The sequence below is a fragment of the Oncorhynchus clarkii genome, chromosome 2, assembly GCF_045791955.1.
Source record: "Oncorhynchus clarkii lewisi isolate Uvic-CL-2024 chromosome 2, UVic_Ocla_1.0, whole genome shotgun sequence".
Classification (NCBI taxonomy): Eukaryota; Metazoa; Chordata; class Actinopteri; order Salmoniformes; family Salmonidae; genus Oncorhynchus; species Oncorhynchus clarkii.
In genome coordinates this window covers 14,876,129-14,902,167 of record NC_092148.1, presented here as the reverse complement: position 1 = coordinate 14,902,167, position 26,039 = coordinate 14,876,129, and the positions used below count along the sequence as shown (strand labels likewise).

Here is a 26,039-nt window from a genome sequence, read left to right as displayed (position 1 = left end):
AGAGACAGAGTTAGAGAGAGTAAGAGAAGGAGAGGGGGGATAGAGAGAGGGAAAGGGAGGTAGGACTAAGGGGAAAGAATGGGAGAAGTGAGACTGTCAGAGAGAGACAGAGAGGGAGACAAATGCAGAGAGTGACGCAGAGAGAGACACAGAGAGAGAGAGAGATGCAGAGAGAGACAGACAGAGAGAGAGAGAGAGAGAGGCGGAGAGAGAGAGTCCGAGAAAATAGAGTTTGACAGAATCACAGACATGGAGAGAAATGAGAGAGGAGAGGGTGACAGAGAGCCATTAACTCAGAAATACAGACTGAGACTTACTTACTTACTTACTTACTTACTTACGCACACACACACACACACACACACACACACACACACACACACACACACACACACACACACACACACACACACACACACACACACACACACACACACACACACACACACACACACACACACACACACACACACACACACACACACACACACACACACACACACACACTTACCAGACCCCTGAGACGCAGCGTGTGGACAGGGCACGGGGCATGATCTCAGAGCCCTGCTGCATGAAGCCTCCTACAGGGAACCACAGGCTGTTCCCTAGGGTGTACTGGTTCTCCAGTATGTCCTTGTGCCCCTGCAGACATGGGTGGGGGTTGTACCACTCATAGGGACTCAATCTGGGAGTAGGAGAGGAGGAGAGGAGAACGCTCTTAGAAAAAAGGGTTCCATAAGGGTTCTTTGGCTGTCCCCATAGGATAACCCTTTTTGGTTTCAGGTAGAACCCTTTTGCGTTCTATGTAGAACCCTCTGTGGAAAGGGTTCCACATGAAACCCAAAAGGGTTCTACCTGGAAACAAAAAGGTTTCTTCAAAGGGTTCTTCTACGGGGACAGCCAAAGAACCCTTTTAGGTTCTAGATAGCACCTTTTTTCTCAACCAAGGCATTTTAATTCGGTGTGTATATAAGCTACTGTAACTCATTATTATTCAATTGTGTCAACCAAAATGCACAAACAATCCCAGAGTTCCTCACTAGTTTCCTGTTCCTGTTGCCCTGGGTTACTGTGGTGCTCTTTCATGCACTTACCTTGCAGCCAGGAAGAGCACACAGCTGACAGCCAGGTAGGCGAGCAGCATGAAGAGCCAAACAGCCGGAGAGAAGGGGTCCAGGAAGGAGAAATACCCCGGTTTCCTCCCCTAAAACAGAGACAAGAGAGAGAGATAGGACAGGTTGGAGTGGCCCTATTACATTAGCGGGAATGTAGTTCCTTTTTCAACCACCGAGGGGCAGTGTTCTTCCCTGCAACTGTACAGCACATCATCTCTGCAATGTGAAGCTGTTCATAATGCAACAAATGTAAGCCTCAGAGAGTTGAACGGTAAACGTGTGCGATGTACAACCATAAACTCTATAAGACCTATCCATTCTATCTTTCCAAATCAGATTCAGATATCCTCGATAGCCTCAAAGAAATGCATTGTCACAGTCCATAAAATAAACAGGATAGCACAAACAGCAGTTAGGTAAATCTAATACACCCAACTGCTCTGGTGTGTCTGCCTTACCAGGTGGACTCTGTACAAGATGCTGATTCCTAGCGTCATGAAGGGCTTGGAGAAGTCTATGACTTTCTCCCTCTCAGACGTGATGGTGAAGCCTGCTACTGCCAAGTCTGCTTTCTGTGGGAAAAAGAGAGAGAGAGAGAGAGAGAGAGAGAGAGAGAGAGAGAGAGAGAGAGAGAGAGAGAGAGAGAGAGAGAGAAAGAGAGAGGGAGAGTCAGAAATAGATGACAACAAACTGACACTTCGGTCACTCAGAGTCAGAGACCCCTGGTTTGGAGATTCACCTATGAGCCAATGGCGTTCCCTCCACCTCTCAGAGGGAGAAAGACAGAGTGACACATACACGGAGAGAAAAATTGTGTTTTCAGAGAGACAATAGAGTCCGAGATCTACTGCAGCAGAACTGTTGGCTGGCTGTTCCATCTATGGAACCTCCTGTCAGACAGTCAAATTAAAGCCTAATTGATGAACATGGGATTAGTCTGGTTTAATCAGTCAGGAGAGCAGAGAGGGAAGAGAGAGTGGGGAGCAGGGCAGCACCATGGCAAGAGGCACATGGGGACCACACTCTGGTAATTGAAGTATGCTGTGATCTAATTAAGCACACAGACCCTTATTAGCGCACGCGTGTGTGTGTGTGTGCGTGCGTGTGTGTGTGTGCGTGCTCACCCTGTTGATGAGCTCTCCCACCATGCCGGTCCAGGACCCGTTGGGTTCAGGCGCTCCATATAGCCCATCATCCACCAGTTTAATCCTGAAGGAGCACTTCAAGATGTCTGCTAGCTCTCTCAACATGTCCACACAGAAGCCCTCGTACTGGTCATTCCCCTGGTACTCCTGGTAGTTCCCCTTACGCATCACATAGGGGCTCTCCTGCACAGAGAGGAAGGCGATAGGGAGGGGACAGAGGGATGCATGACAACTCTGGCATTACTATGTGTTGGAGACTGATATGATTTACTAAAAGGACCTTAGGTTATACACTGAGTGAAAAAAACATTAAGAACACCTTTCTAATATTAAGTTGCACCCCCTTTTGCCCTCAGAACCGCCTCTATTTGTCGGGGCTTAGACTCTACAAGGTGTTGAAAGCATTCCACAGGGATTCTGGCCATGTTGACTCAATGCTCCCAGTTGTGTCACGTTGGCTGGATGTCCTTTGGGTGGTGGACCATTCTTGATACACACGGGAAACTGTTGAACGTGAAAAAACAGCAGCGTTGCAGTTCTTGACAAACGCATACTGGTGTGCCTGTCTCCTACTGTCATACCCCATTCAAAAGCACTTAAATCGTTTGTCTTACGCATTCACCTCGGAATGGGCACACATACACAATCCATTTCTCAATTGTCTCAAGGCTTAAAAATCATTATTTGTCTCCTCCCCTTCATCTACACTGACTGAAGTGGATTCACCTGGTCAGTCTGTGTCCTGGAAAGAGCATTCCTAATGTTTTGTACATATGGTGATAACCTCAGTATATGGTGGTCATAATAAAGATTTTGACCTCATCAGTATGGTGGTCATAATAAAGGTTTTGACCTCACCAGTATGGTGGTCATGATAACGGGTTTGACCTCACTAGAAGGGTGCTCATAATAAAGGTTTTGACCTCACCAGTATGGTGGTCATAATAAATGTTTTGACCTCACCAGTATGGTGGTCATGATAACGGGTTTGACCTCACTAGAAGGGTGCTCATAATAAAGGTTTTGACCTCACCAGTATGGTGGTGATAATAAATGTTTTGACCTCACCAGTATGGTGGTCATGATAACGGGTTTGACCTCACTAGAAGGGTGCTCATAATAAAGATTTTGACCTCATCAGTATGGTGGTCATAATAAAGGTTTTGACCTCACCAGTATGGTGGTCATGATAACGGGTTTGACCTCACTAGAAGGGTGCTCATAATAAAGATTTTGACCTCATCAGAATGGTGGTTATAATAAAATGTTTGACCTCACTAATAAGGTGGTCATAATAAAGGTTTTGACCTGACCAATATGCTGGTCATAATAAAGGGTTTGACCGCATCAGTATGGTGGTCATAATAAAGGTTTTGACCTCACCAGTATAGTGGTCATAATAAAGGGTTTGACCTCACCTGTATGATGGTTACAATAAAGGGTTTGACCTCACCAATATGGTGGTCATAATAAAGGGTTTGACCTCACCAGTATGGTGGTCATAATAAAGGGTTTGACCTCACCAGTATGGTGGTGACGATGAGGGTCTTGTTGGCCAGTGTTTCCGAGACGTTGATGTCCAGACTGGTGGCGTTCATAGCCAGTGTGTTGTTGGAGTACCAGATACCAATCTGAGGGAGGGAGAGAGAAAGAGATGGAGAGAGAGAGAGAGAGAGAGAGAGAGAGAGAGAGAGAGAGAGAGAGAGGGGATAATAATTGCAGGATGTGTGTGATTATACAGGAGGTATAGTAAATCCATGTGACAGTGTAAAACAAGAAGGAGCTAGAATCCAGAGGACAAGCCCAAGGGCACTTTGGAAAATAAACTATATGTTCACATACATCTCTCTATGGGTCAGATAGGAGGTAATGGCTCTAAAGATAGAATTATCATTTTTTTCTAAAGCCCTATATTTTCTCTTCTCGTGCTGCATTTCTAAAAGAACAGTTTCTAGGAGCGTTGTAGATAGATGTCAGCACCCTCACTGTGTTTGAAATGTAGAACGTTCAGAGGGAAAACCATCTAATTACAATACAAGTGCTACATTTTTGGAGATCCCCTTGGAGTCTCATATCACAAATGTCGACCCAAAAACAACCATTGATTTTGCTGTTCTATTTAGTCTTTAGTCCTCAGCTGGTGTTATCGTTAAGTACATACTGTCGCTAGCGAATCACAAAGCACTTCCATAGCATAACCAATTCTAATTATAAGGCTAGAATGTCACTGTTATGAAGGATTACTGTCAACACAGAAGCCATTTTGTGTCAAACTCTGTTTCTCTATATTCCCAGTGCCCTCTGACCTCTCTGTGACCCCTGCGCTGTTTCTCCAGAATCCTCAGTGTGTAGTTGGTTCTCTGTCCTTTACTGTTGAACTCCACGTGGCCTGTCAGACCATCATACTCCACCTGACAGAGAGAGAGGGAGGGAAAGAGATAGAGAGAAGGAGGGAGGGATGGAGAAATAGTATTATGATGCCAATAAAGCTCACTTGAATTTAATGGAATTGAATGAATTGAGAGAGAAAGAGGTACGAGAGAAAAAGACGACAAAGAGAGAGAACACTATACTTACACTACACATATCTAGTACACAATGTGACAGTGCTGACAGAGCTTGATAGAGCTAAGATGAATGGAGTGGTGGTGAAGATGGAACACACCCAGTGGTTTGATAACAGAGACAGATAACAGGCTTGTACCGAGGAGACAAAGTGAGATGGAGCACAGGCAGCCATGAAGACAGCTCGTCAATGAGACACACAGACAACCAGCCTTGTCAAATAACAAAGAATAACAAGGGAGGAGGAGTGCCAGATGGAAGACAGACAGACAGAGTGACACAACCACCTATTACCAACAACACTGGACCCCAGTACAACGACATGGTGGGGAGGACAGGAGTGTGATCCAACACAACGACATGGTGGGCAGGACAGGAGTGTGACCCAACACAACGACATGGTGGGCAGGACAGGAGTGTGACCCAACACAACGACATGGTGGCAGGACAGGAGTGTGACCCAACACAACGACATGGTGGCAGGACAGGAGTGTGACCCAACACAACGACATGGTGGGCAGGACAGGAGTGTGACCCAACACAACGACATGGTGGGCAGGACAGGAGTGTGGCCCAACACAACGACATGGTGGAGTGTGGCCCAACACAACGACATGGTGGCAGGACAGGAGTGTGACCCAACACAACGACAAGGTGGGCAGGACAGGAGTGTGACCCAACAGAACGACATGGGGGGCAGGACAGGAGTGTGACCCAACACAACGACATGGTGGGCAGGACAGGAGTGTGACCCAACACAACGACATGGTGGGCAGGACAGGAGTGTGGCCCAACACAACGACATGGTGGCAGGACAGGAGTGTGACCCAACACAACGACAAGGTGGGCAGGACAGGAGTGTGACCCAACAGAACGACATGGTGGGCAGGACAGGAGTGTGACCCAACACAACGACAAGGTGGGCAGGACAGGAGTGTGGCCCAACACAACGACATGGTGGGCAGGACAGGAGTGTGACCCAACACAACGACATGGTGGGCAGGACAGGAGTGTGGCCCAACACAACGACATGGTGGCAGGACAGGAGTGTGACCCAACACAACGACAAGGTGGGCAGGACAGGAGTGTGACCCAACAGAACGACATGGTGGGCAGGACAGGAGTGTGACCCAACACAACGACATGGTGGGCAGGACAGGAGTGTGGCCCAACACAACGACATGGTGGGCAGGACAGGAGTGTGGCCCAACACAAAGACATGGGGGGCAGGACAGGAGTGTGACCCAACAGAACGACATGATGGGCAGGACAGGAGTGTGACCCAACAGAACGACATGGTGGGCAGGACAGGAGTGTGACCCAACACAACGACATGATGGGCAGGACAGGAGTGTGACCCAACACAACGACATGGTGGCAGGACAGGAGTGTGACCCAACACAACGACATGATGGGCAGGACAGGAGTGTGACCCAACACAACGACATGGTTGCAGGACAGGAGTGTGACCCAACACAACGACATGGTGGCAGGACAGGAGTGTGACCCAACAGAACGACATGGTGGGCAGGACAGGAGTGTGACCCAACACAACGACATGGTGGCAGGACAGGAGTGTGACCCAACAGAACGACATGGTGGGCAGGACAGGAGTGTGACGGACTGATATGCTGTAGTTGCTGGTGACTTGTTTAACAGTGTGGCTGCTATTGGTATCTAAAAGTCAGATATATTGTTATGAGAACAAACAACTCAAATGAAGACTCAAAATAAAAGTGAACTGTGTGTGTGTGTGTGTGTGTGTGTGTGTGTGTGTGTGTGTGTGTGTGTGTGTGTGTGTGTGTGTGTGTGTGTGTGTGTGTGTGTGTGTGTGTGTGTGTGTGTGTGTGTGTGTGTACTGACCATGCGTAAGTAGTTCATGAGGCTGGTGCCGTGTTGCCAGATCTGAGGAGAGGTGCAGCTGAGAGGTTTGACTCCAATCTCCTGACTCCTGTTGAGCTCCCTCACCGCCCCCACCACAACGTGCACCGCATCAAACATCAACGCTGACGACAACTGGAGGGGGAGAAGGAGGTGCACGGGGGAAAGAAAGGAGAAATGGGCAGGAGGAGGAGAAGAGAGTTGCAGGAGGGCGAAGAGGGGTGGTAGGTAAGGAATTGCAGGAGGGAGGAAGGAGTAACATGGTTCACAACATAGTAATAACTTTATTCCATTTTGGTGTCTGTATTTGGTAATTCAATGAGACAAGTGTCCATATGGACCATTTGATACCAACACACCAGGAAGTAACACTTGTTAACATACAATTTCTCAGTTAAAACAAGGTATGCACCAGCTGACACAGGGATGTGTGAATGTAACACTCTGGTAGAACATACCGCAGGCCCGGGGTAGATGAGATCACAGCCCTCCCTCCAGGACAGTTTGAGACTCCTGATGAACTCCAGGTAGAATGGATGGGTGGTGTTGAACATGGAGAACCCTATGATGTTGGACTGGTCATCAACTATGTCATCCAGCCTCAGCAGGGGGAAGTCCTGGGAGAGGGTGAGGAGAGGATAAGTTGGGTGAGTGACATGTGTATGAAATCTCAGAAACAGAAACAGAAACAGAGAGCGAGACAGAGTTTACTGTTCATTTCTGTTTATTTCACTTGCTTTGGCAATGTAAACATATGTCTCCCATGCCAATAAAGCCCTTTGAATTGAATGAAGAGTGAGAGAGAGGCCAATAAAGCCCATTTGAATTGAATGAAGAGAGAGCGAGGCGCATGCGCGTACCCCCTTTGGCGCATGGGGAGATAGTAGCTCTGTTTTGTACCTTCAAAACTGTGAATATATGTAGAGGCCAGACAACATAGTTTCCATTAAGCCTTTAAAATCAATAGATCAATATATCCCCAAGCAGCCGGGAGAGAGTGAGCAGCATACCAATCTGTGAGCAGAGTGAGCAGCGAACCAATCTGTGAGAAGAGTGAGCAGCGAACCAATCTGTGAGCAGAGTGAGCAGCGAACCAATCTGTGAGCAGAGTGAGCAGCGAACCAATCTGTGAGCAGAGTGAGCAGCGAACCAATCTGTGAGTAAAACGAAGCTGAGACTCAAATCCAACAAGCCATGGCTTCCCTTAAAGGAAAAGACAAAGAACAACTTGGAGATGCAAATGAGAGCAACGAACAGCTGAAGGATATCCAGTTCTCACCAAAACAAACAACAGTTACAATCTGTTGTTAAAAAAAGTTGATTCTATCATGTAAGCTATGCATATACAGGGCGGGCGCGTGGATGAAACAATAAAATTGGCCTTCTGGAAACAAAGGCGCAAACTTTAGAAGATGAACTGGATCAGCTAGAAAACAAATAGAGACAAAATAATATGAGAATATTGTCCCTACCAGAAGACAAGAAAAAAGCAGACCTTTCCAGCTATGTGATCAAGCTGATATTGGAGGAGCTTAGTGTGGATGTATTGCCGGAGGATCTGGAGCGAAGACATCAGATCAGCGTGAAGTAGAAGAACGCTAAATACCCTCGCTTGGTAAGCTTTAATCTGTGGAACTATCAGACCAAATTCAACATTCTGAGGGCACAGGGTTATAAAGAGATCAAGGTCCACGGCCAGTCCATTTGATTCGTCCAGGACCTGTCTGCTAGGCTGAGAAAAAAACGCAAGCAATTCAATCTGATCAGACAGTCACTGGAGATAAAATGAATCAAGTCTCAACTCTGATTCCCGGCAGTACTGTAGGTATGGAAGGGAACACAGAGAATGGAGTTCACAAGCACTGATGAAGCCCTGAACAGGCTGCAAGAAACCTTTCCAGTTGAAAGAGAGCCCAGTGCCCTGAGGAGAGGCAGAAGCAGGAAAAAAACAATAAGTACACTAGGCTACATACAGTGATGCCCCAGACCAACTTATCGTAAATTGAGACAATATTCCTTCCCCCTCCCCCCAATACAATCTAGACTCTATTGTCCTCAAATAACTGTTCTTCTCTAGGAAGTAACAATATAATTAGCCAATGCCAGTGAGAAACATGGACACTGAAAAGACAATATAAAAGAGGAAATATGGCATGTAAGTCAACAATTGTAAATAATAATGGATGTGTGTTTTTGTGGGCAAGAGGGTGTGAGTGGGTGAATGTGTGGGTATGTGTCTGTGCATATGAATGGGAGAGTGAAGGAGGGTGAATATGAATATGTGTAGGAGGGCGGGAGAGCATGAGTGTGCGGAAGCATAAGGTATATGTTGTGTGTGAATGAAGGAGAATGGAAGAATAGTTACACGTATAGAGGGGTGTAAATGTGTTTGAGATGAAGGGAGGGGGGCTAAAGACAGAGGTTTGGATAACCTTGGCCTGGGTGGGTAAGGGAGGACAAGGAGGGGAGGTGGGGACAAGCTTGGCTTGGGTGTGGTAAAGAGGTGAGAACAGGGAGGGGAGGTGGAGAGGGATGGATGGATTTGGTTAGGGAGAGAGAAAGAAGGACTTATTATAATACAATGTAATTGTATTCCTTTTTTTCCTGGCTTGTAAAATGTATTTCTGTTCTGAGTTCTGGACAGATTAGAAAAGGATATTGAATCATTATTAGTCCTTGTTTTAAGATTTAATGGTGGTTGTTAGTGAGAACGGAGAGGGGCTATATCCAGAGGATTGGGAGGGGGTGACTGGGAGGGCATCAGACACTTCTCTGAGGTATGCTTGGGGCCTCCACTCATCCCATTTCAGTCTCTCAGAGGACCCACTCACCCCAGCCACTATACTTCAATTTAATTTGTAAGGTAATACAAACCAAACACAGTACTTAAGTGGCAGTCTTTCTTTAAATGTATGTACAATGTATTATCCACAGCTTTTTTGGTACATTAGGAGAGGTGTCAGAGCTAAAAAATATATATATATATAAAAAGGCATAGTACTATGACGTACTGAGCTTCATGTTTTTTTTGTGTGTGTTTTGTTATATGTCTGCTCAGCCCACACACTCTATATATGTAATGTATACAATAACTATGTACTGTATTTATACTAGGATCCTTCCATTCTATGGAAGGCCTACTGCCATCATATGTCATGTCTGCTAAAATGTTTTACTTGGTTCTTCAATGATAGACGAAACAGTTAACTTTGAGTCTATACATGGCCAACAAAATCCAATTTATCACATGGAATGATGGGGGTAAAAGCATATGGTTCTCGAACACTTCAAAATATTGTCATCAGATGTGGTTTTCTTGAAAGAGTAAAACATGTTAAAAGGAGAAATTGAACATTTAAAGAAGAGTTGGAGAAGCTTATGCTCCCACCTACTGTAGTAACAGCAGGGATGTAGGCATCCTGATAAATAAGAATACACCATTTCCCCTTCTACCTTACATGGTGAAAAATACACATTGACTTCATTGTACTGTATATCCCACCAAGAGCAAATCTGGTGTTTTTTGATAGAATTTAAGCGCTACTAGATTAAATCCAGAAAGGAACTATTATTTTAGCAGCTGACTTAAATTATACATTTGATATGATTGACAGACTTAGTAATACAAAAAAAGAAGTTACCTTTAACCTCAATTATATAAAAACATGTAAACTCCTATTTTTTCATACATTATATATACTATATATATTTCAGCCACACCCATTGCTGACAGGTGTATAATATCGGGGCACACAGCCATGCAATCTCCATAGAAAAACATTGGCAGTAGAACGGCCTTACTGAAGAGCTTTTTTCAGTGACTTTCAATGTGGCACCTTTCCAACAAGTCCGGTCTGCCCTGCTAGAGCTGGCCTAGTTTTAATGGTTCGGGCTAGGCCCCTTAGTTCCAGTGAAGGCAAATCTTAATGCTACAGCATTCAATGACATTTCCTGTTTCAGCCTGACATTGTCTCTGTGCACAAAGCGAGGTCCATATAGAACTGGTTTGTCGAGATCGGTGTGGAAGAACTTGACTGGCCTGCAAAGAGCCCTGACCTCAACCCCATCGAACACCTTTGGGATGAATTGGAACGCCAACTGCGAGCCAGGCCTAATCTTCCAACATCAGAGCCCGACTTCACTAATGCTCTTGTGGCTGAATGGAAGCAAATCCCTGCAGCAATGTTCCAGCATCTAGTGGAAAGCCTTCCCAGAAGAGTGGAGGCTGTTATAGTAGCAAAGGGGGACTAACTCCATATTAATGCCCTTGATTTTGGAATGAGATGTTCAGGGAGCAGGTGTCCACATACTTTTGGTCATGTAGTGCATTTCTCTCTGAATGTTGTAATGTGTTTCACCCACCTGGCACGCCCCTGAGCCCCGTCCCTCACACACACCCAGGGACAAAGAGAGGGATTGAGAAGGAGGCGGAAGGAAGGACACAGAGGAGAGGAAAGGTGGAAGGATGGCAAGAATGCTGAGGCGTTGGTGCGTTCTTACCATGGTGGTGAGGATGTACTTGTAAAACGCTGATGTCATTCCCAACTCTGACGCCTGTGGAGAGAGAGAGAAGCGAATGGGGGAGGGGAGACAGAGAGAAGGAGAGTGAGATAGAAAGTAAGAGGGAAGATGGGGAAGATAGATGGAGAGGGGAAGTGGTAGGAGACAGAGTGAGGGCGAGAAGGACAGAAGCAGAGAGAGAGAGAGAGAGAGAGAGAGAGGGATGACGAGAGAGAGAGAGGGATAGAAAGAGAGAGCTTACCATAACCACAGTGTTAAATTGTCAAACTTACACAATAAAGCTTAAGGCAGAGAGTAGACAGAGCAGAGAGAGCAGAGAGCAGTGGTAATGCATGTACTGACAGACAGACAGACAGACAGACAGACAGACAGACAGACAGACAGACAGACAGACAGACAGACACAGTTCTATATAAAGGCCCATCTCTGAGTCACTCCTGTGCTCTGACTGCCGTTGCTACAGGCTGTACAATATACATCATCATAACACCTATGGACCCATTATCACCACTGAATATGGATTACCACATGTCAAATAGTCAACCTGTCAATATGATTTCAGCTGCTTAAGATAATTGAACCATTGTTGCTCCCTGTATAACTTCACATGGTTCTCTGCATTACTGTCCTGTATCCAGCAAGCAACAATCATCAGTCAAATTGTTCTTGAGCTAGAAGTAGACCCAGACCACAGATCTATGATCAGATTATTATACCCAGATACTAAATCAGTCAATAGGTACAACTTCTCAGCCTGATCTCAGATCTGTTTGTGCTCTACAGGCGACAACTCATGTAGCTACTCTATAAAAACCACCCTAGCACTGAGGCATGACCTCTGACCTTTTTAAGGATGAGGTAGGAGATGGAGGCGTTGGCGTCGATGATGATGGTGGCCACCTTGTCGTCTCGTATCTCCTTCAGCATAGGGGTGGGATCCAGGCTGTCATCCAGCATCCTGATTGACAGCGTCTCCCTGGAGATGAGGAAGCGCCGCACTAGCTCCTCCAATCGCAGAAGGCCTTAGGGGCAGAGCCGGGAGAGAGCCGGAGAGAAGAGGAAGAGAAGGGATAGAATAACAGAGACATTTTAGGTGAGACTTTATTTAACATCCACAAACGAACATGGGTTGTTGGAGATTGGCATTGTAAAATGCATAGAAAGTGTGCTATAATGGTAGTTCTAACAAGAGATCCTATAAATCAGGTTCTGGGGAGATTCAATGATTATATAACGCTAACCCACCACTATGTCATTGACATAGAATATCTAGCAATTGAAAAAAACTGACCCACCAATCCAATACGGACAGCCTAGTAATTACCACGTAAATAGCAACAAGACCCACTAGGGACAAGCCAAACAGAAAAGCTAAATGAACGTCTAACTTTTTTCTCCCCCATTGGCATTCACAATATCAAACGTTTCCGGTGACAACCTGACAAGTTCGTTCCTCAAAGCATTCTGTACTGCAAATATACAGTACTGTAGCTAGTCCCTGGGCCAAACACTATGGAAAGGTCCTTGGGGTTTAGAATATAAATTCTAATTCCCATTCTAATTCTATATTCTCTAGTAAAATACTGCCAGAAAAGTAAATAAGAGGAGCTACCAGCGTCTGGGGAGCTTCACAGGGAGCCAGAGGGGAGAGAGAGAAGGGAGGGAGGGAGGGAGGGAGGGAGGGAGGGAGGGAGGGAGGGAGGGAGGGAGGGACAGGAGCCTCCCAGAGAGCAGGCCTGTAAGCAGTGTGGTAATCACTGAACCAGGCCAAAAACTTTAATTAGTTTGAAGGAGAAAAATCAATACTCTCTCTCTAGCTTCCTCTCTCTCTTTTTCACACTCTCTCACTAACCTAACCTCTCCTTCTGTCTCTTTCTCTCTAACTGCTCTCTCTCTCTTTCACTAACGTCTCCATCTTTTGCTCTAGCTCTTTTGTATCTCTCTCTTTCTTTTCCTATCCTGGTCACTCTCCATTTTGCTCTCCATCTCCTTTCTCATCATCTCTCCCGTCCCTCTATTCCTCTCTCTCTATCCGTTTTTACCTTCTCCCTCTCTCCTCTCCTTCCTCTAACCTCATCCATCTCATAAAAACTGCATAATGGCACTAGATTAATAGCTGGACGTGGCCCATACATAACTAGAGAAGGAAACCTCCCCAAAAACATTTCAGTGAAGAAAAAAAAAGGAAAATGCCTGGAAATCAACATAAAACATCGTTGTCCATGCAGCAACCGAATGGACACTATAAGAAGAAACAACACAACCATCTTGGTCTCCTTGCTTTACTCAACACCACATCTGATATGTGATGGACGGCGGCCCTATCTCTCACACACACACATAACGTCCACTTATCCTGAAAGCCACTCGACGGAGGTAGATGGAAAAATATGAAAACCCCTGTTGGCTGTAACCATGGTGTGTTAATCGTCTATCTCTCTGCAGCACACTGACTGTACGTACGTGTGTGTGGAGGGAGTCAGGCAGTCAGCCTGTTGAGTGGCAGTTAGCACCTATTCTGCAGCCATGGCAACCAGCAGCTCGGCACGGCGATAGCTTCCACAGCCAAGTGGGTCAGAATCTGTGGGTAACGGTAACCTTGAGGAGATCACTTCCCAGACAAATATAGAGCCTAATCTGCACCCACAATCACTATATCACCATGACTACCGTACCTGTTGCTTTTAAAACCTCTTCTAAATAGAAAAGCTTTTTGTGAACACATCAAATAGACACAAGGCTCACATCTCACATCAGCAAATGGATGGAAGGTAGTAGGCCTGTGTATCACATCAAAATCACTGATCATATCGGTGTGCAATTTCTGATGTATTTCAAAGGGTCTCATGTTCAAAGTGGCAAGTCTATGAAGAGGAGAGGAGCTCTTCATTTTCTGAGACTGAAACAGGATTACAGCTCTTTAGAAGAATTACTGTGCATCAATCATTAAATCAATAGTCTGATAGAGCAACTTACAATTGTAGGAGCTCAGTCTTTATACTGTATCAGGAGCCTGACAGGTGGTTGACTATCTGGCCAAGTGCTGGAGGATGAGTAAGAGGTAGATACTGTTGGAGTGTGATTTGTATGGACCACAAGTTGTGTTGTTTGCATGTACAGTTTAGTGAACTTTAAGAGCAGCCTGTTAGAATGAGTGTCTAGCAGCAGGGGACAGTCATATTCGCCCAGACAGTGTGAATGTGCCAAGATGCCGTGATCTCGCACAGGGAGTGTGAGATACAGTGCCTTGGGAAAGTATTCGGCCCCCTTGAACATTGCGACCTTTTGCCACATTTCAGGCTTCAAACATAAAGATATAAAACTGTATTTTTTTGTGAAGAATCAACAACAAGTGGGACACAATCATGAAGTGGAACGACATTTATTGGATAACTTCAAACTTTTTTAACAAATCAAAAACTGAAAAATTGGGCGTGCAAAATTATTCAGCCCCTTTACTTTCAGTGCAGCAAACTCTCTCCAGAAGTTCAGTGAGGATCTCTGAATGATCCAATGTTGACCTAAATGACTAATGATGATAAATACAATCCACCTGTGTGTAATCAAGTCTCCGTATAAATGCACCTGCACTGTGATAGTCTCAGAGGTCCGTTAAAAGTGCAGAGAGCATCATGAAGAACAAGAAATACACCAGGCAGGTCCGAGATACTGTTGTGAAGAAGTTTAAAGCCGGATTTGGATACAAAAAGATTTCCCAAGCTTTAAATATCCCAAGGAGGACTGTGCAAGCGATAATATTGAAATGGAAGGAGTATCAGACCACTGCAAATCTACCAAGACCTGGCCGTCCCTCTAAACTTTCAGCTCATACAAGGAGAAGACTGATCAGAGATGCAGCCAAGAGGCCCATGATCACTCTGGATGAACTGCAGAGATCTACAGCTGAGGTGGGAGACTCTGTCCATAGGACAACAATCAAGTCGTATATTGCACAAATCTGGCCTTTATGGAAGAGTGGCAAGAAGAAAGCCATTTCTTAAAGATATCCATAAAAAGTGTTGTTTAAAGTTTGCCACAAGCCACCTGGGAGACACACCAAACATGTGGAAGAAGGTGCTCTGGTCAGATGAAACCAAAATTGAACTTTTTGGCAACAATGCAAAACGTTATGTTTGGCGTAAAAGCAACAACCTGAACACACCATCCCCACTGTCAAACATGGTGGTGGCAGCATCATGGTTTGGGCCTGCTTTTCTTCAGCAGGGACAGGGAAGATGGTTAAAATTGATGGGAAGATGAATGGAGCCAAATACAGGACCATTCTGGAAGAAAACCTGATGGAGTCTGCAAAAGACCTGAGACTGGGACGGAGATTTGTCTTCCAACAAGACAATGATCCAAAACATAAAGCAAAATCTACAATGGAATGGTTCAAAAATAAACATATCCAGGTGTTAGAATGGCCAAGTCAAAGTCCAGACCTGAATCCAATCGAGAATCTGTGGAAAGAACTGAAAACTGCTGTTCACAAATGCTCTCCATCCAACCTCACTGAGCTCGAGCTGTTTTGCAAGGAGGAATGGGAAAAAATGTCAGTCTCTCGATGTGCAAAACTGATAGAGACATACCCCAAGCGACTTACAGCTGTAATCACAGCAAAAGGTGGCGCTACAAAGTATTAACTTAAGGGGGCTGAATAATTTTGCACGCCCAATTTTTCAGTTTTTGATTTGTTAAAAAAGTTTGAAATATCCAATAAATGTCGTTCCACTTCATGATTGTGTCCCACTTGTTGTTGATTCTTCACAAAAAAAGACAGTTTTATATCTTTATGTTTGAAGCCTGAAATGTGGCAAAAGGTCGCAAAGTTCAAGGGGGCCGAATACTTTCGCAAGGCACTGTACATGAACACACACACACACACAAAGGCACACACACAAAGGCACACACACAGGGCCTCCCGAGTGGCACAGTGGTCTAAGGCACTGCATCGCAGTGCTAGAGGCATCACTACAGATCTGGGTTCGATCCCGGACTGTGTCGCGACCGTAAGACCCATGAGGCAGCACATAATTGGCCCAGCGTCTTCCGGGTTAGGGGAGGGTTTGGCAGGCTGGAATGTCCATGTTCCATCATGCTCTAGCAACTCCTTGTGGCGGCCGAGCGCATGCACACTGACATCGGTCGACAGCTGTACAGTGTTTCCTCCGACACATTGGTGCGGCTGGCTTCCAGGTTAAACGAGCAGTGCGTCTTGACTGGGTCATGTTTTGGAGGATGCATGTCTCTTGACCTTCGCCTCTCCCGAGTCCATACGGGGACAAGACCGGGGAGAAAAATGGCTAAAACGTAAAAAAAGATTTGGTAATAAGAATTTAAATAAACACACAATTACACACACATCTACATGCGTTTGCACAAGCACACAGATACACACAGTACTCACACTCGGCCTTGGCGCAGACCAGGCTGGCTGAAGGGTAGCTGAAGGATCGCAGGATGGCTGCCACGGCCAGGCTCAGGTCCTCGTTGCTAGGGTACAGACTGACCGAGGCAAACCGCAGGTAGGGCAACCTGGGAGTCTCCTCTGGACCTATCTTTACATGAGGGATCTGGAGAGGAGAAGGGGAGAGGAGGAGTAGAAGAGAGGAGGAGTAGAGTAGAGTAGAGGAGAGGAGAGGAGAGGAGAGGAGAGGAGAGGAGAGGAGGAGGGGAAGGAAGAGAAAAAGGAAGAGGAAGAGGAGGAGGAGGGAAGAAGGGAGGAGAGTATAAAGGAAGTAGCGAGAGAAAGGAAGAGCAGAGAAGGCAATGATATCAAAGTACCAGTATAGAAAACATTAAGGAGGAAACAGAAATGAGGAGAGGCAGGGAAGAGGAGAACAGAGTGAGAAGGGATAAAAGGCCAAAGGGAATAAAGAGAAAACAGATGTAAGAAGTGGTTGATGGTTAATTTCACGAGGAGAGATTCAGCGTGTGTGTGTGTGTGTGTGTGCGAGAGAGAGAGAGAGAGAGAGAGAGAGAGAGAGAAAGAAAGAGAGAGAGAGAGAGAGAGAACGTGCATATTCATGCATGTGTGTATGTTTGTGCCACTCACCTCCTTCTCTCCACATATATGACTGACAGTAGAGCCAGAAGCAGGGCTGTTGGCAGGGCCTATCACAGACACCACTCCTTTAGGTAGAATCTGGCACACTGAGAGGAGAGGGAGACAGAGGGACAGAAGTCAACCAGGTGCACTTCTCTTAAAATAAATCACTTAAGTCTGGGTGCTGTTAGTCTGGGTGCTCTGTTAGTCTGGGTGCTCTGTTAGTCTGGGTGCTCTGTTAGTCTGGGTGCTCTGTTAGTCTGGGTGCTCTGTTAGTCTGGGTGCTCTGTTAGTCTGGGTGCTCTGGTAGTCTGGGTGCTCTGGTAGTCTGGGTGCTCTGGTAGTCTGGGTGCTCTGTTAGTCTGGGTGCTCTGTTAGTCTGGGTGCTCTGTTAGTGTTAGTCTGGGTGCTCTGTTAGTCTGGGTGCTCTGTTAGTCTGGGTGCTCTGTTAGTCTGGGTGCTCTGTTAGTCTGGGTGCTCTGTTAGTCTGGGTGCTCTGTTAGTCTGGGTGCTCCGTTAGTCTGGGTGCTCTGTTAGTGTTAGTCTGGGTGCTCTGTTAGTGTTAGTCTGGGTGCTCTGTTATTCTGGGTGCTCTGTTAGTCTGGGTGCTCTGTTAGTCTAGGTGCTCTGTTAGTCTGGGTGCTCTGTTAGTCTGGGTGCTCTGTTAGTCTGGGTGCTCTGTTAGTGTTAGTCTGGGTGCTCTGTTAGTCTGGGTGCTCTGTTAGTCTGGGTGCTCTGTTAGTCTGGGTGCTCTGTTAGTGTTAGTCTGGGTGCTCTGTTAGTCTGGGTGCTCTGTTAGTGTTATTCTGGGTGCTCTGTTAGTCTGGGTGCTCTGTTAGTCTAGGTGCTCTGTTAGTCTGGGTGCTCTGTTATTCTGGGTGCTCTGTTAGTCTGGGTGCTCTGTTAGTCTGGGTGCTCTGTTAGTGTTAGTCTGGGTGCTCTGTTAGTCTGGGTGCTCTGTTAGTGTTAGTCTGGGTGCTCTGTTAGTCTGGGTGCTCTGTTAGTCTGGGTGCTCTGTTAGTCTGGGTGCTCTGTTAGTCTGGGTGCTCTGTTAGTCTGGGTGCTCTGGTAGTCTGGGTGCTCTGTTAGTCTAGGTGCTCTGTTAGTCTGGGTGCTCTGTTAGTCTGGGTGCTCTGTTAGTCTGGGTGCTCTGTTAGTCTGGGTGCTCTGTTAGTCTGGGTGCTCTGTTAGTCTGGTGGGAATGTATTTCTATCTTTTTGTCTGTTGCTATAAATGTTGAAGTGCAGTCTATTGTTTCTAATGCTTGTGGACCTCAGAACTCTTACTCACTCCTTGGTTTCTCCTTTATCCCTCTGGCTTATGCCACCTTCCCTTCACGGGCAGAGGAAATGGAGTGAGTTTGTAGAGTGGAACCTAGCCATTGCCTACACCTTAAAATTCCTTTGTGACTACTGATGGGGAAACGTTGGAAACATAGCAGCAAGGTGGAAACTCCATCTTGCCTACTGTTAGGGCGTGTTCAGTCTGTCAGTCAGTCTGTAAGTCAGTCTGTTCTGTCTCATAGTTAAAATATTGTTCAATGATCAGCTCCTGTTACTGATCAATGCCACTCTGACATACTGATTAAGGGCAACATGTCTTCCTGCCACACTGCACTGTGTCACAGTAACCATGGTTGTTGAACCTAGACAGTAACAGGGAAACGAGGCCTCTGAGTCAATGATTGACAGGGGGTAATAATGGCACCCATCATGGGGCTACAGTAAGTACATGGGTGCATCTTCACGTCAGTTCAGCTGAAGGAAATGAGAAGAGGAGAAGAAGCTGCTTCAGATTCACCCTGGGCTCCATTTCATTCCGCTACATCTCTCCACCCTCATCATCCGTAACCTCTGCCGTGTGCGTGTGCGTGTGTGTGTGTGTGTGTGTGTGTGTGTGTGTGTGTGTCTCATACAGCTACAGCTGAAAGATGAGGCCTGTGATCCAAGGACCCTGATGGCAAATACACCTGTCAGAGTGTCCTGCCCACTGGTCAAGGACACACACACACACACACACACACACACACACTGTACTGTACATTCACATACGTCCACACACAGTCACTTCTCCCTCCAGCTCGCTGTGGCCATTGGCAGGGTGGTGACCTCTTGCAATGGGAACAACAAGTGTCTGTATCCTGATAGAAGTCATTGGTCTGTGAGCTAATACACATAAACTACTGAATGAAATCCTCAATCTGTTTTGTAAATAAAGTCTGTAGTTACTGTATTACAGGTCAGTACTGGTCTGTACTGGACTGTACTGGTATTACTGGTCAGTACTGGTCTGCACTGGACTGTGCTGGTATTACTGGTCAGTACTGGTCTGTACTGGTATTACTGGTCAGTACTGGTCTGTACTGCTCTGTACTGGTCTCAACTGATATTACTGTCCAGTACTGGTCTCTACTGGTATTGCTGGTCAATACTGGTCTCTACTGGTATTACTGGTCAGACTGGTCTCTGCTGGTATTACTGGTCAGTACTGGTCAATACTGGTATTACTGGTTTGTACTGGTCTCTATTGGTATTACTGGTCAGTACTGGTCTCTACTGGTATTGCTGGTCAGACTGGTCTCTGCTGGTATTACTGGTCAGTACTGGTCAATACTGGTATTACTGGTTTGTACTGGTCTCTATTGGTATTACTGGTCAGTACTGGTCTCTACTGGTATTGCTGGTCAGTACTGGTATTACTGGTCAGTACTGGTCTCTACTGGTATTACTGGTCAGTACTGGTCTCTATTGGTATTACTGGTCAGTACTGGTATTACTGGTCAGTACTGGTCTCTACTGGTATTGCTGGTCTGTACAAGTGGCTGTGGTCGTGTAATGGTTTGTACTAGTCTTTACTGAATCGGTTTAGTCCAGGTCTGTATTCATCTGTACTGGTCTCTCCTGGTATTAATAGTCTTACTAGTCATTACTAGTCTTACTGGTCTGTACATGTCAGTACTGGTCTTACTGGTTTGTAGTGGTGTTACTCACTGGTGTCAGTGGTCTCATACTGGGAGTCCCTCTGCAGTTCGAATATGTCCACCTCCACACGGGTTTTGGCCCCTCCCTCCATCACACTGTTGATGTTCTCCCTGGCCAGGGCCAGAGCCAGCCGCTCCCCACGCCCACACACTGACTGGTCATCCAGGATCGCAGCTACATGGGGAGGGAGACAGAGAGATATGGAACGGGAGAAAACATTGATGTTACTCACCATTAGACAGTAAGACAAAAAGAGAGGAGACAAGCAGAGTATTTACAAGGGGTGTGAAGGCCAGGGGAGTGAGTGGTTGTGTCACCGGGTGAGGAGGGAGAGACAGACACCTGAGGGTGATCAAGGGATGGAAGGAGGGATGGATGGATGATTGATAGATGGACACTCACCCATCCGGACGGAGGAGAGCAGGGTGGCCTGGCTTCCGGAGCGTGGTGCCATGGTAACTAGCAGGAAGGAGGAGAAGTGTATCGACAGCAGCAGCGCTGGCAGAGCCGGCATCTTCTACTGCTCCTCATGGAGAACGGTCTGCTGGCTGCCTGCTTGCCACCTACAGGATGGGAGGATACATTACAAACACAAAATATACACAAGCACACACTCACAAACGCACACACACACATACATACTGTCACGCCTGCTCCCGCTCTTCCCCAGAGAGCCAGGCTCCCCAGCATTGCGCACTCCTGCCATCATCATTATGCACACCTGCCTTCCCCCTGTCACGCTCATCAGCGATTATTGGACTCACCAGGACTCGATCGGTCCCTATATCTGTCTGGTTCCCCACTCTGTTCCCTGCTTCTGCATTGATTGTCTTAAGTCCTTGTTTACCCGTGTGCTGACGCTGTCTGTTCCTGATGAAATGTTTGACTCACCGTACCTGCTTCTCATCCCCGGCATCGGTCCTTACACACACACACACACACACACAATCGTTCTCACTCTGTGCACACATCTGTAGCTCCAATGGTTACATCTCTATTCAAAGAGCTTGTTACGATCACATGAGAGCCACACATGAAATACACACACAAACACACACAGCACTGCCTTCTGCAAAACCACCCTCACTCACTCTGAGTGACAACCCCCGTTCGAAGTGACAGTTTAATGTGTGTGTGAGAATAGACAAGAAGATGAAGTGTGTGTGTGGTGTATAGCGTCTTGTTTCTGCTCACTGTCAGCTGGTCATGACCCTCAGTTTGACCTCTGAGATGTGTGCATGATGTGTGTGTCTGGTATCTGTGTGAGTTGGAGTTGAGTCACCTTTGACCTTGTAGGCACAACACAGCAGCTTGACTGCTTCTTTCTGACCCCAGGGAGGTGAGGATGTTTTGCCTCTCCATCTCTCTTCCCTCCCTCCTTACCTACATTTCCCTTCACACTTTTCTTTTTCTACTCTCCCTCCCTTTCTCCCTCTCCCTCTTAGCTCTCCCTTTCTCCCTCTCCCCCTTAGCTCTCCCTTTCTCCCTCTCCCCCTTAGCTCTCCCTTTCTCCCTCTCCCCCTTAGCGCTCCCTTTCTCCCTATCCCCCTTAGCTCTCCCTTTCTCCCTCTCCCCCTTAGCTCTCCCTTTCTCCCTCTCCCCCTTAGCTCTCCCTTTCTCCCTCTCCCCCTTAGCTCTCCCTTTCTCCCTCTCCCCCTTAGCTCTCCCTTTCTCCCTCTCCCCCTTAGCGCTCCCTTTCTCCTTATCCCTGTAGCTCTCCCTTTCTCCCTCTCCCCCTTAGCTCTCCCTTTCTCCCTCTCCCCCTTAGCGCTCCCTTTCTCCCTCTCCCCATAGCTCTCCCTTTCTCCCTCTCCCCCTTAGCTCTCCCTTTCTCCCTCTCCCCCGTAGCTCTCCCTTTCTCTCTCTCCGCCTTAGCTCTCCCTTTCTCCCTCTTAGCGCTCCCTGTCTGCCTTTCCCCGTAGCTCTCCCTTTCTCCCTCTCCCCCATAGCGCTCCCTTTCTCCTTCTCCCCCTTAGCTCTCCCTTTCTCCCTCTCCCCCTTAGCTCTCCCTTTCTCCCTCTCCCCCTTAGCTCTCCCTTTCTCCCTCTCCCCCTTAGCGCTCCCTTTCTCCCTCTCCCCATAGCTCTCCCTTTCTCCCTCTCCCCCTTAGCTCTCCCTTTCTCCCTCTCCCCCTTAGCGCTCCCTTTCTCCTTCTCCCCATAGCTCTCCCTTTCTCCCTCTCCCCCTTAGCTCTCCCTTTCTCCCTCTCTCCCTCTCCCCCTTAGCGCTCCCTTTCTCCCTCTCCCTCTTAGCGCTCCATTTCTCCCTCTCCCCCTTAGCTCTCCCTTTCTCCCTCTCCCCCTTAGCTCTCCCTTTCTCTCTCTCCCCCTTAGCTCTCCCTTTCTCCTTCTCCCCCTTAGCCCTCCCTTTCTCCCTCTCCCCCTTAGCGCTCCCTTTCTCCCTCTCCCCCTTAGCGCTCCCTTTCTCCCTCTCCCCATAGCTCTCCCTTTCTCCCTTTCCCTCTTAGCGCTCCCTTTCTCCCTCTCCCCATAGCTCTCCCTTTCTCTCTCTCCCCCTTAGCTCTCCCTTTCTCCCTCTCCCCCTTAGCGCTCCCTTTCTCCTTCTCCCCATAGCTCTCCCTTTCTCCCTCTCCCCCTTAGCTCTCCCTTTCTCCCTCTCTCCCTCTCCCCCTTAGCGCTCCCTTTCTCCCTCTCCCTCTTAGCGCTCCATTTCTCCCTCTCCCCCTTAGCTCTCCCTTTCTCCCTCTCCCCCTTAGCTCTCCCTTTCTCTCTCTCCCCCTTAGCTCTCCCTTTCTCCTTCTCCCCCTTAGCCCTCCCTTTCTCCCTCTCCCCCTTAGCGCTCCCTTTCTCCCTCTCCCCCTTAGCGCTCCCTTTCTCCCTTTCCCTCTTAGCGCTCCCTTTCTCCCTCTCCCCATAGCTCTCCCTTTCTCCCTTTCCTCCTTAGCGCTCCCTTTCTCCCTCTCCCCATAGCTCTCCCTTTCTCCCTTTCCCCCTGTAGCTCTTCCTTTTTCCCTCTCCCCCTTAGCTCTCCCTTTATTTTATTGTTCTCTCATACCATATCTGTCTGACTTCATCCTACCCTCCTGCCCCACATGCACCCGACCCTCCTCCAGGTCCATCTCCCTTCAGCAGCCCCATAGCAGACTAAACACTACAGGTGACAGGGCTTTCAGTTGTGTGGCCCCTCAGCTGTGGAACACACTTCCAGTCACTGTCAGGACTGCAGAGTCTCTGGCCTCATTTAAGGCACAGCTAAAGACTGAGCAATGCAGAAAAGCTTTCAAGGATCTGTAGTACCAGTCAAAAGGTTGGACATACCTACTCAGTCAAGGATACTTCTTTATTTGTACTATTTTCTACATTGTAGAATAGTAGTGAAGACATCAAAACTATGAAATAACACATATGGAATCACATAGTAATCAAAAAAGTGTTAAACAAATTCAAAAAAGATTATTCAAAGTAGCCACCTTTTGCCTTGATGACAGCTTTGCACATTCTGGGAATTCTCTCAACCAGCTTCGTGAGGTAGTCACCTGAAATGCATTTCAATTAACAGGTGTGCCTTGTTAAAAGTTCATTTGTGGATTTTTTTTCCTTCTTAGTGCCAATCAGTTGAGCCAATCAGTTGTGTTGTGACAAGGTTGGGGTGGTATACAGAAGATAGCCCTATTTGGTAAAATGCCAAGTCCATATTATGGCAAGAACAACTCATATAATCAAAGAGAAGAGTCAATCATTACTTTAAGACATGAAAGTTAGTCAATGCGGAAAATATGTTTATTTAAGTGCAGTCGCAAAAACCATCAAGTGCTATGATGAAACTGGCTCTCATGAGGACCGCCACAGGAAAGGAAGACCCAGAGTTCATTAGAGTTAACTGCACCTCAGTTTGCAGCCCAAATAAATGCTTCACAGAGTTCAAGAAACAGACACATCTCAACATCAACTGTTCAGAGGAGACTGTGTGAATCAGGCCTTCGTGGTCGAATTGCTGCAAAGAAATCACTACTAAAGGACACCAATAATAAGAAGAGACTTGCTTGGGCCAAGAAACACGAGCAATGGACATTAGACTGGTGGAAATCTGTCCTTTGGTCTGATGAGTCCAAATTTGAGATTTTTGGTTCTAACTGCCGTGTCTTTGTGAGACGCAGAGTAGGTGAATGGATGATCTCCACATGTGTGATTCCCACCGTGAAGCATGGAGGAGGAGGTGTGATGGTGCTTTGCTGGTGGCACTGTCAGTAATTTATTTAGAATTCAAGGGACACTAAACCAGCATGGCTACCATAGCATTCTGTGGCTACTTTGAATAATATAACATTTAAAAAATATATATATATACAGTGCCTTGCGAAAGTATTCGGCCCCCTTGAACTTTGAGACCTTTTGCCACATTTCAGGCTTCAAACATAAAGATATAAAACTGTATTTTTTTTGTGAAGAATCAACAACAAGTGGGACACAATCATGAAGTGGAACGACATTTATTGGATACTTCAAACTTTTTTAACAAATCAAAAACTGAAAAACTGGGCGTGCAAAATTATTCAGACCCTTTACTTTCAGTGCAGCAAACTCTCTCCAGAAGTTCAGTGAGGATCTCTGAATGATCCAATGTTGACCTAAATGACAAATGATGATAAATACAATCCACCTGTGTGTAATCAAGTCTCCGTATAAATGCACCTGCACTGTGATAGTCTCAGAGGTCCGTCAAAAGCTCAGAGAGCATCATGAAGAACAAGGAACACACCAGGCAGGTCCGAGATACTGTTGTGAAGAAGTTTAAAGCCGAATTTGGATACAAAAAGATTTCCCAAGCTTTAAACATCCCAAGGAGCACTGTGCAAGCGATAATATTGAAATGGAAGGAGTATCAGACCACTGCAAATCTACCAAGACCTGGCCGTCCCTCTAAACCTTCAGCTCATACAAGGAGAAGACTGATCAGAGATGCAGCCAAGAGGCCCATGATCACTCTGGATGAACTGCAGAGATCTACAGCTGAGGTGGGAGACTCTGTCCATAGGACAACAATCAGTCGTATATTGCACAAATCTGGCCTTTATGGAAGAGTGGCAAGAAGAAAGCCATTTCTTAAAAGATATCCATAAAAAGTGTTGTTTAAAGTTTGCCACAAGCCACCTGGGAGACACACCAAACATGTGGAAGAAGGTGCTCTGGTCAGATGAAACCAAAATTGAACTTTTTGGCAACAATGCAAAACGTTATGTTTGGCGTAAAAGCAACACAGCTCATCACCCTGAACACATCATCCCCACTGTCAAACATGGTGGTGGCAGCATCATGGTTTGGGCCTGCTTTTCTTCAGCAGGGACAGGGAAGATGGTTAAAATTGATGGGAAGATGGATGGAGCCAAATACAGGACCAGTCTGGAAGAAAACCTGATGGAGTCTGCAAAAGACCTGAGACTGGGACAGAGATTTGTCTTCCAACAAGACAATGATCCAAAGCATAAAGCAAAATCTACAATGGAATGGTTCAAGTCCAGACCTGAATCCAATCGAGAATCTGTGGAAAGAACTGAAAACTGCTGTTCACAAATGCTCTCCATCCAACCTCACTGAGCTCGATCTGTTTTGCAAGGAGGAATGGGAAAAAATTTCAGTCTCTCGATGTGCAAAACTGATAGAGACATACCAAAAGCGACTTACAGCTGTAATCGCAGCAAAAGGTGGCGCTACAAAGTATTAACTTAAGGGGGCTGAATAATTTTGCACGCCCAATTTTTCAGTTTTTGATTTGTTAAAAAAGTTTGAAATATCCAATAAATGTCGTTCCACTTCATGATTGTGTC

The 26,039-nt window shown here is 46.6% G+C and overlaps 1 protein-coding gene across 1 annotated transcript in view; it reads right to left on the bottom strand.

The window, feature by feature from the left end:
- Positions 1 to 26,039, bottom strand: part of LOC139422816 (glutamate receptor ionotropic, kainate 5-like) — a 36,133-nt gene that overhangs the window by 9,670 nt on the left and 424 nt on the right. The window contains exons 2-15 of the mRNA XM_071174201.1: positions 20,657 to 20,817; positions 20,264 to 20,428; positions 17,283 to 17,380; positions 16,635 to 16,800; positions 12,071 to 12,249; positions 11,207 to 11,260; positions 7,165 to 7,323; positions 6,689 to 6,841; positions 4,567 to 4,671; positions 3,784 to 3,891; positions 2,240 to 2,443; positions 1,574 to 1,687; positions 1,095 to 1,204; positions 512 to 685 (exon numbers count right to left, since the gene is read on the bottom strand). Coding sequence (XP_071030302.1) covers positions 512 to 685; positions 1,095 to 1,204; positions 1,574 to 1,687; positions 2,240 to 2,443; positions 3,784 to 3,891; positions 4,567 to 4,671; positions 6,689 to 6,841; positions 7,165 to 7,323; positions 11,207 to 11,260; positions 12,071 to 12,249; positions 16,635 to 16,800; positions 17,283 to 17,380; positions 20,264 to 20,428; positions 20,657 to 20,768 — 1,901 coding nt within the window. The 5' untranslated portion in view covers positions 20,769 to 20,817. The remainder of the gene's footprint in view (positions 1 to 511; positions 686 to 1,094; positions 1,205 to 1,573; positions 1,688 to 2,239; positions 2,444 to 3,783; positions 3,892 to 4,566; positions 4,672 to 6,688; positions 6,842 to 7,164; positions 7,324 to 11,206; positions 11,261 to 12,070; positions 12,250 to 16,634; positions 16,801 to 17,282; positions 17,381 to 20,263; positions 20,429 to 20,656; positions 20,818 to 26,039) is intronic.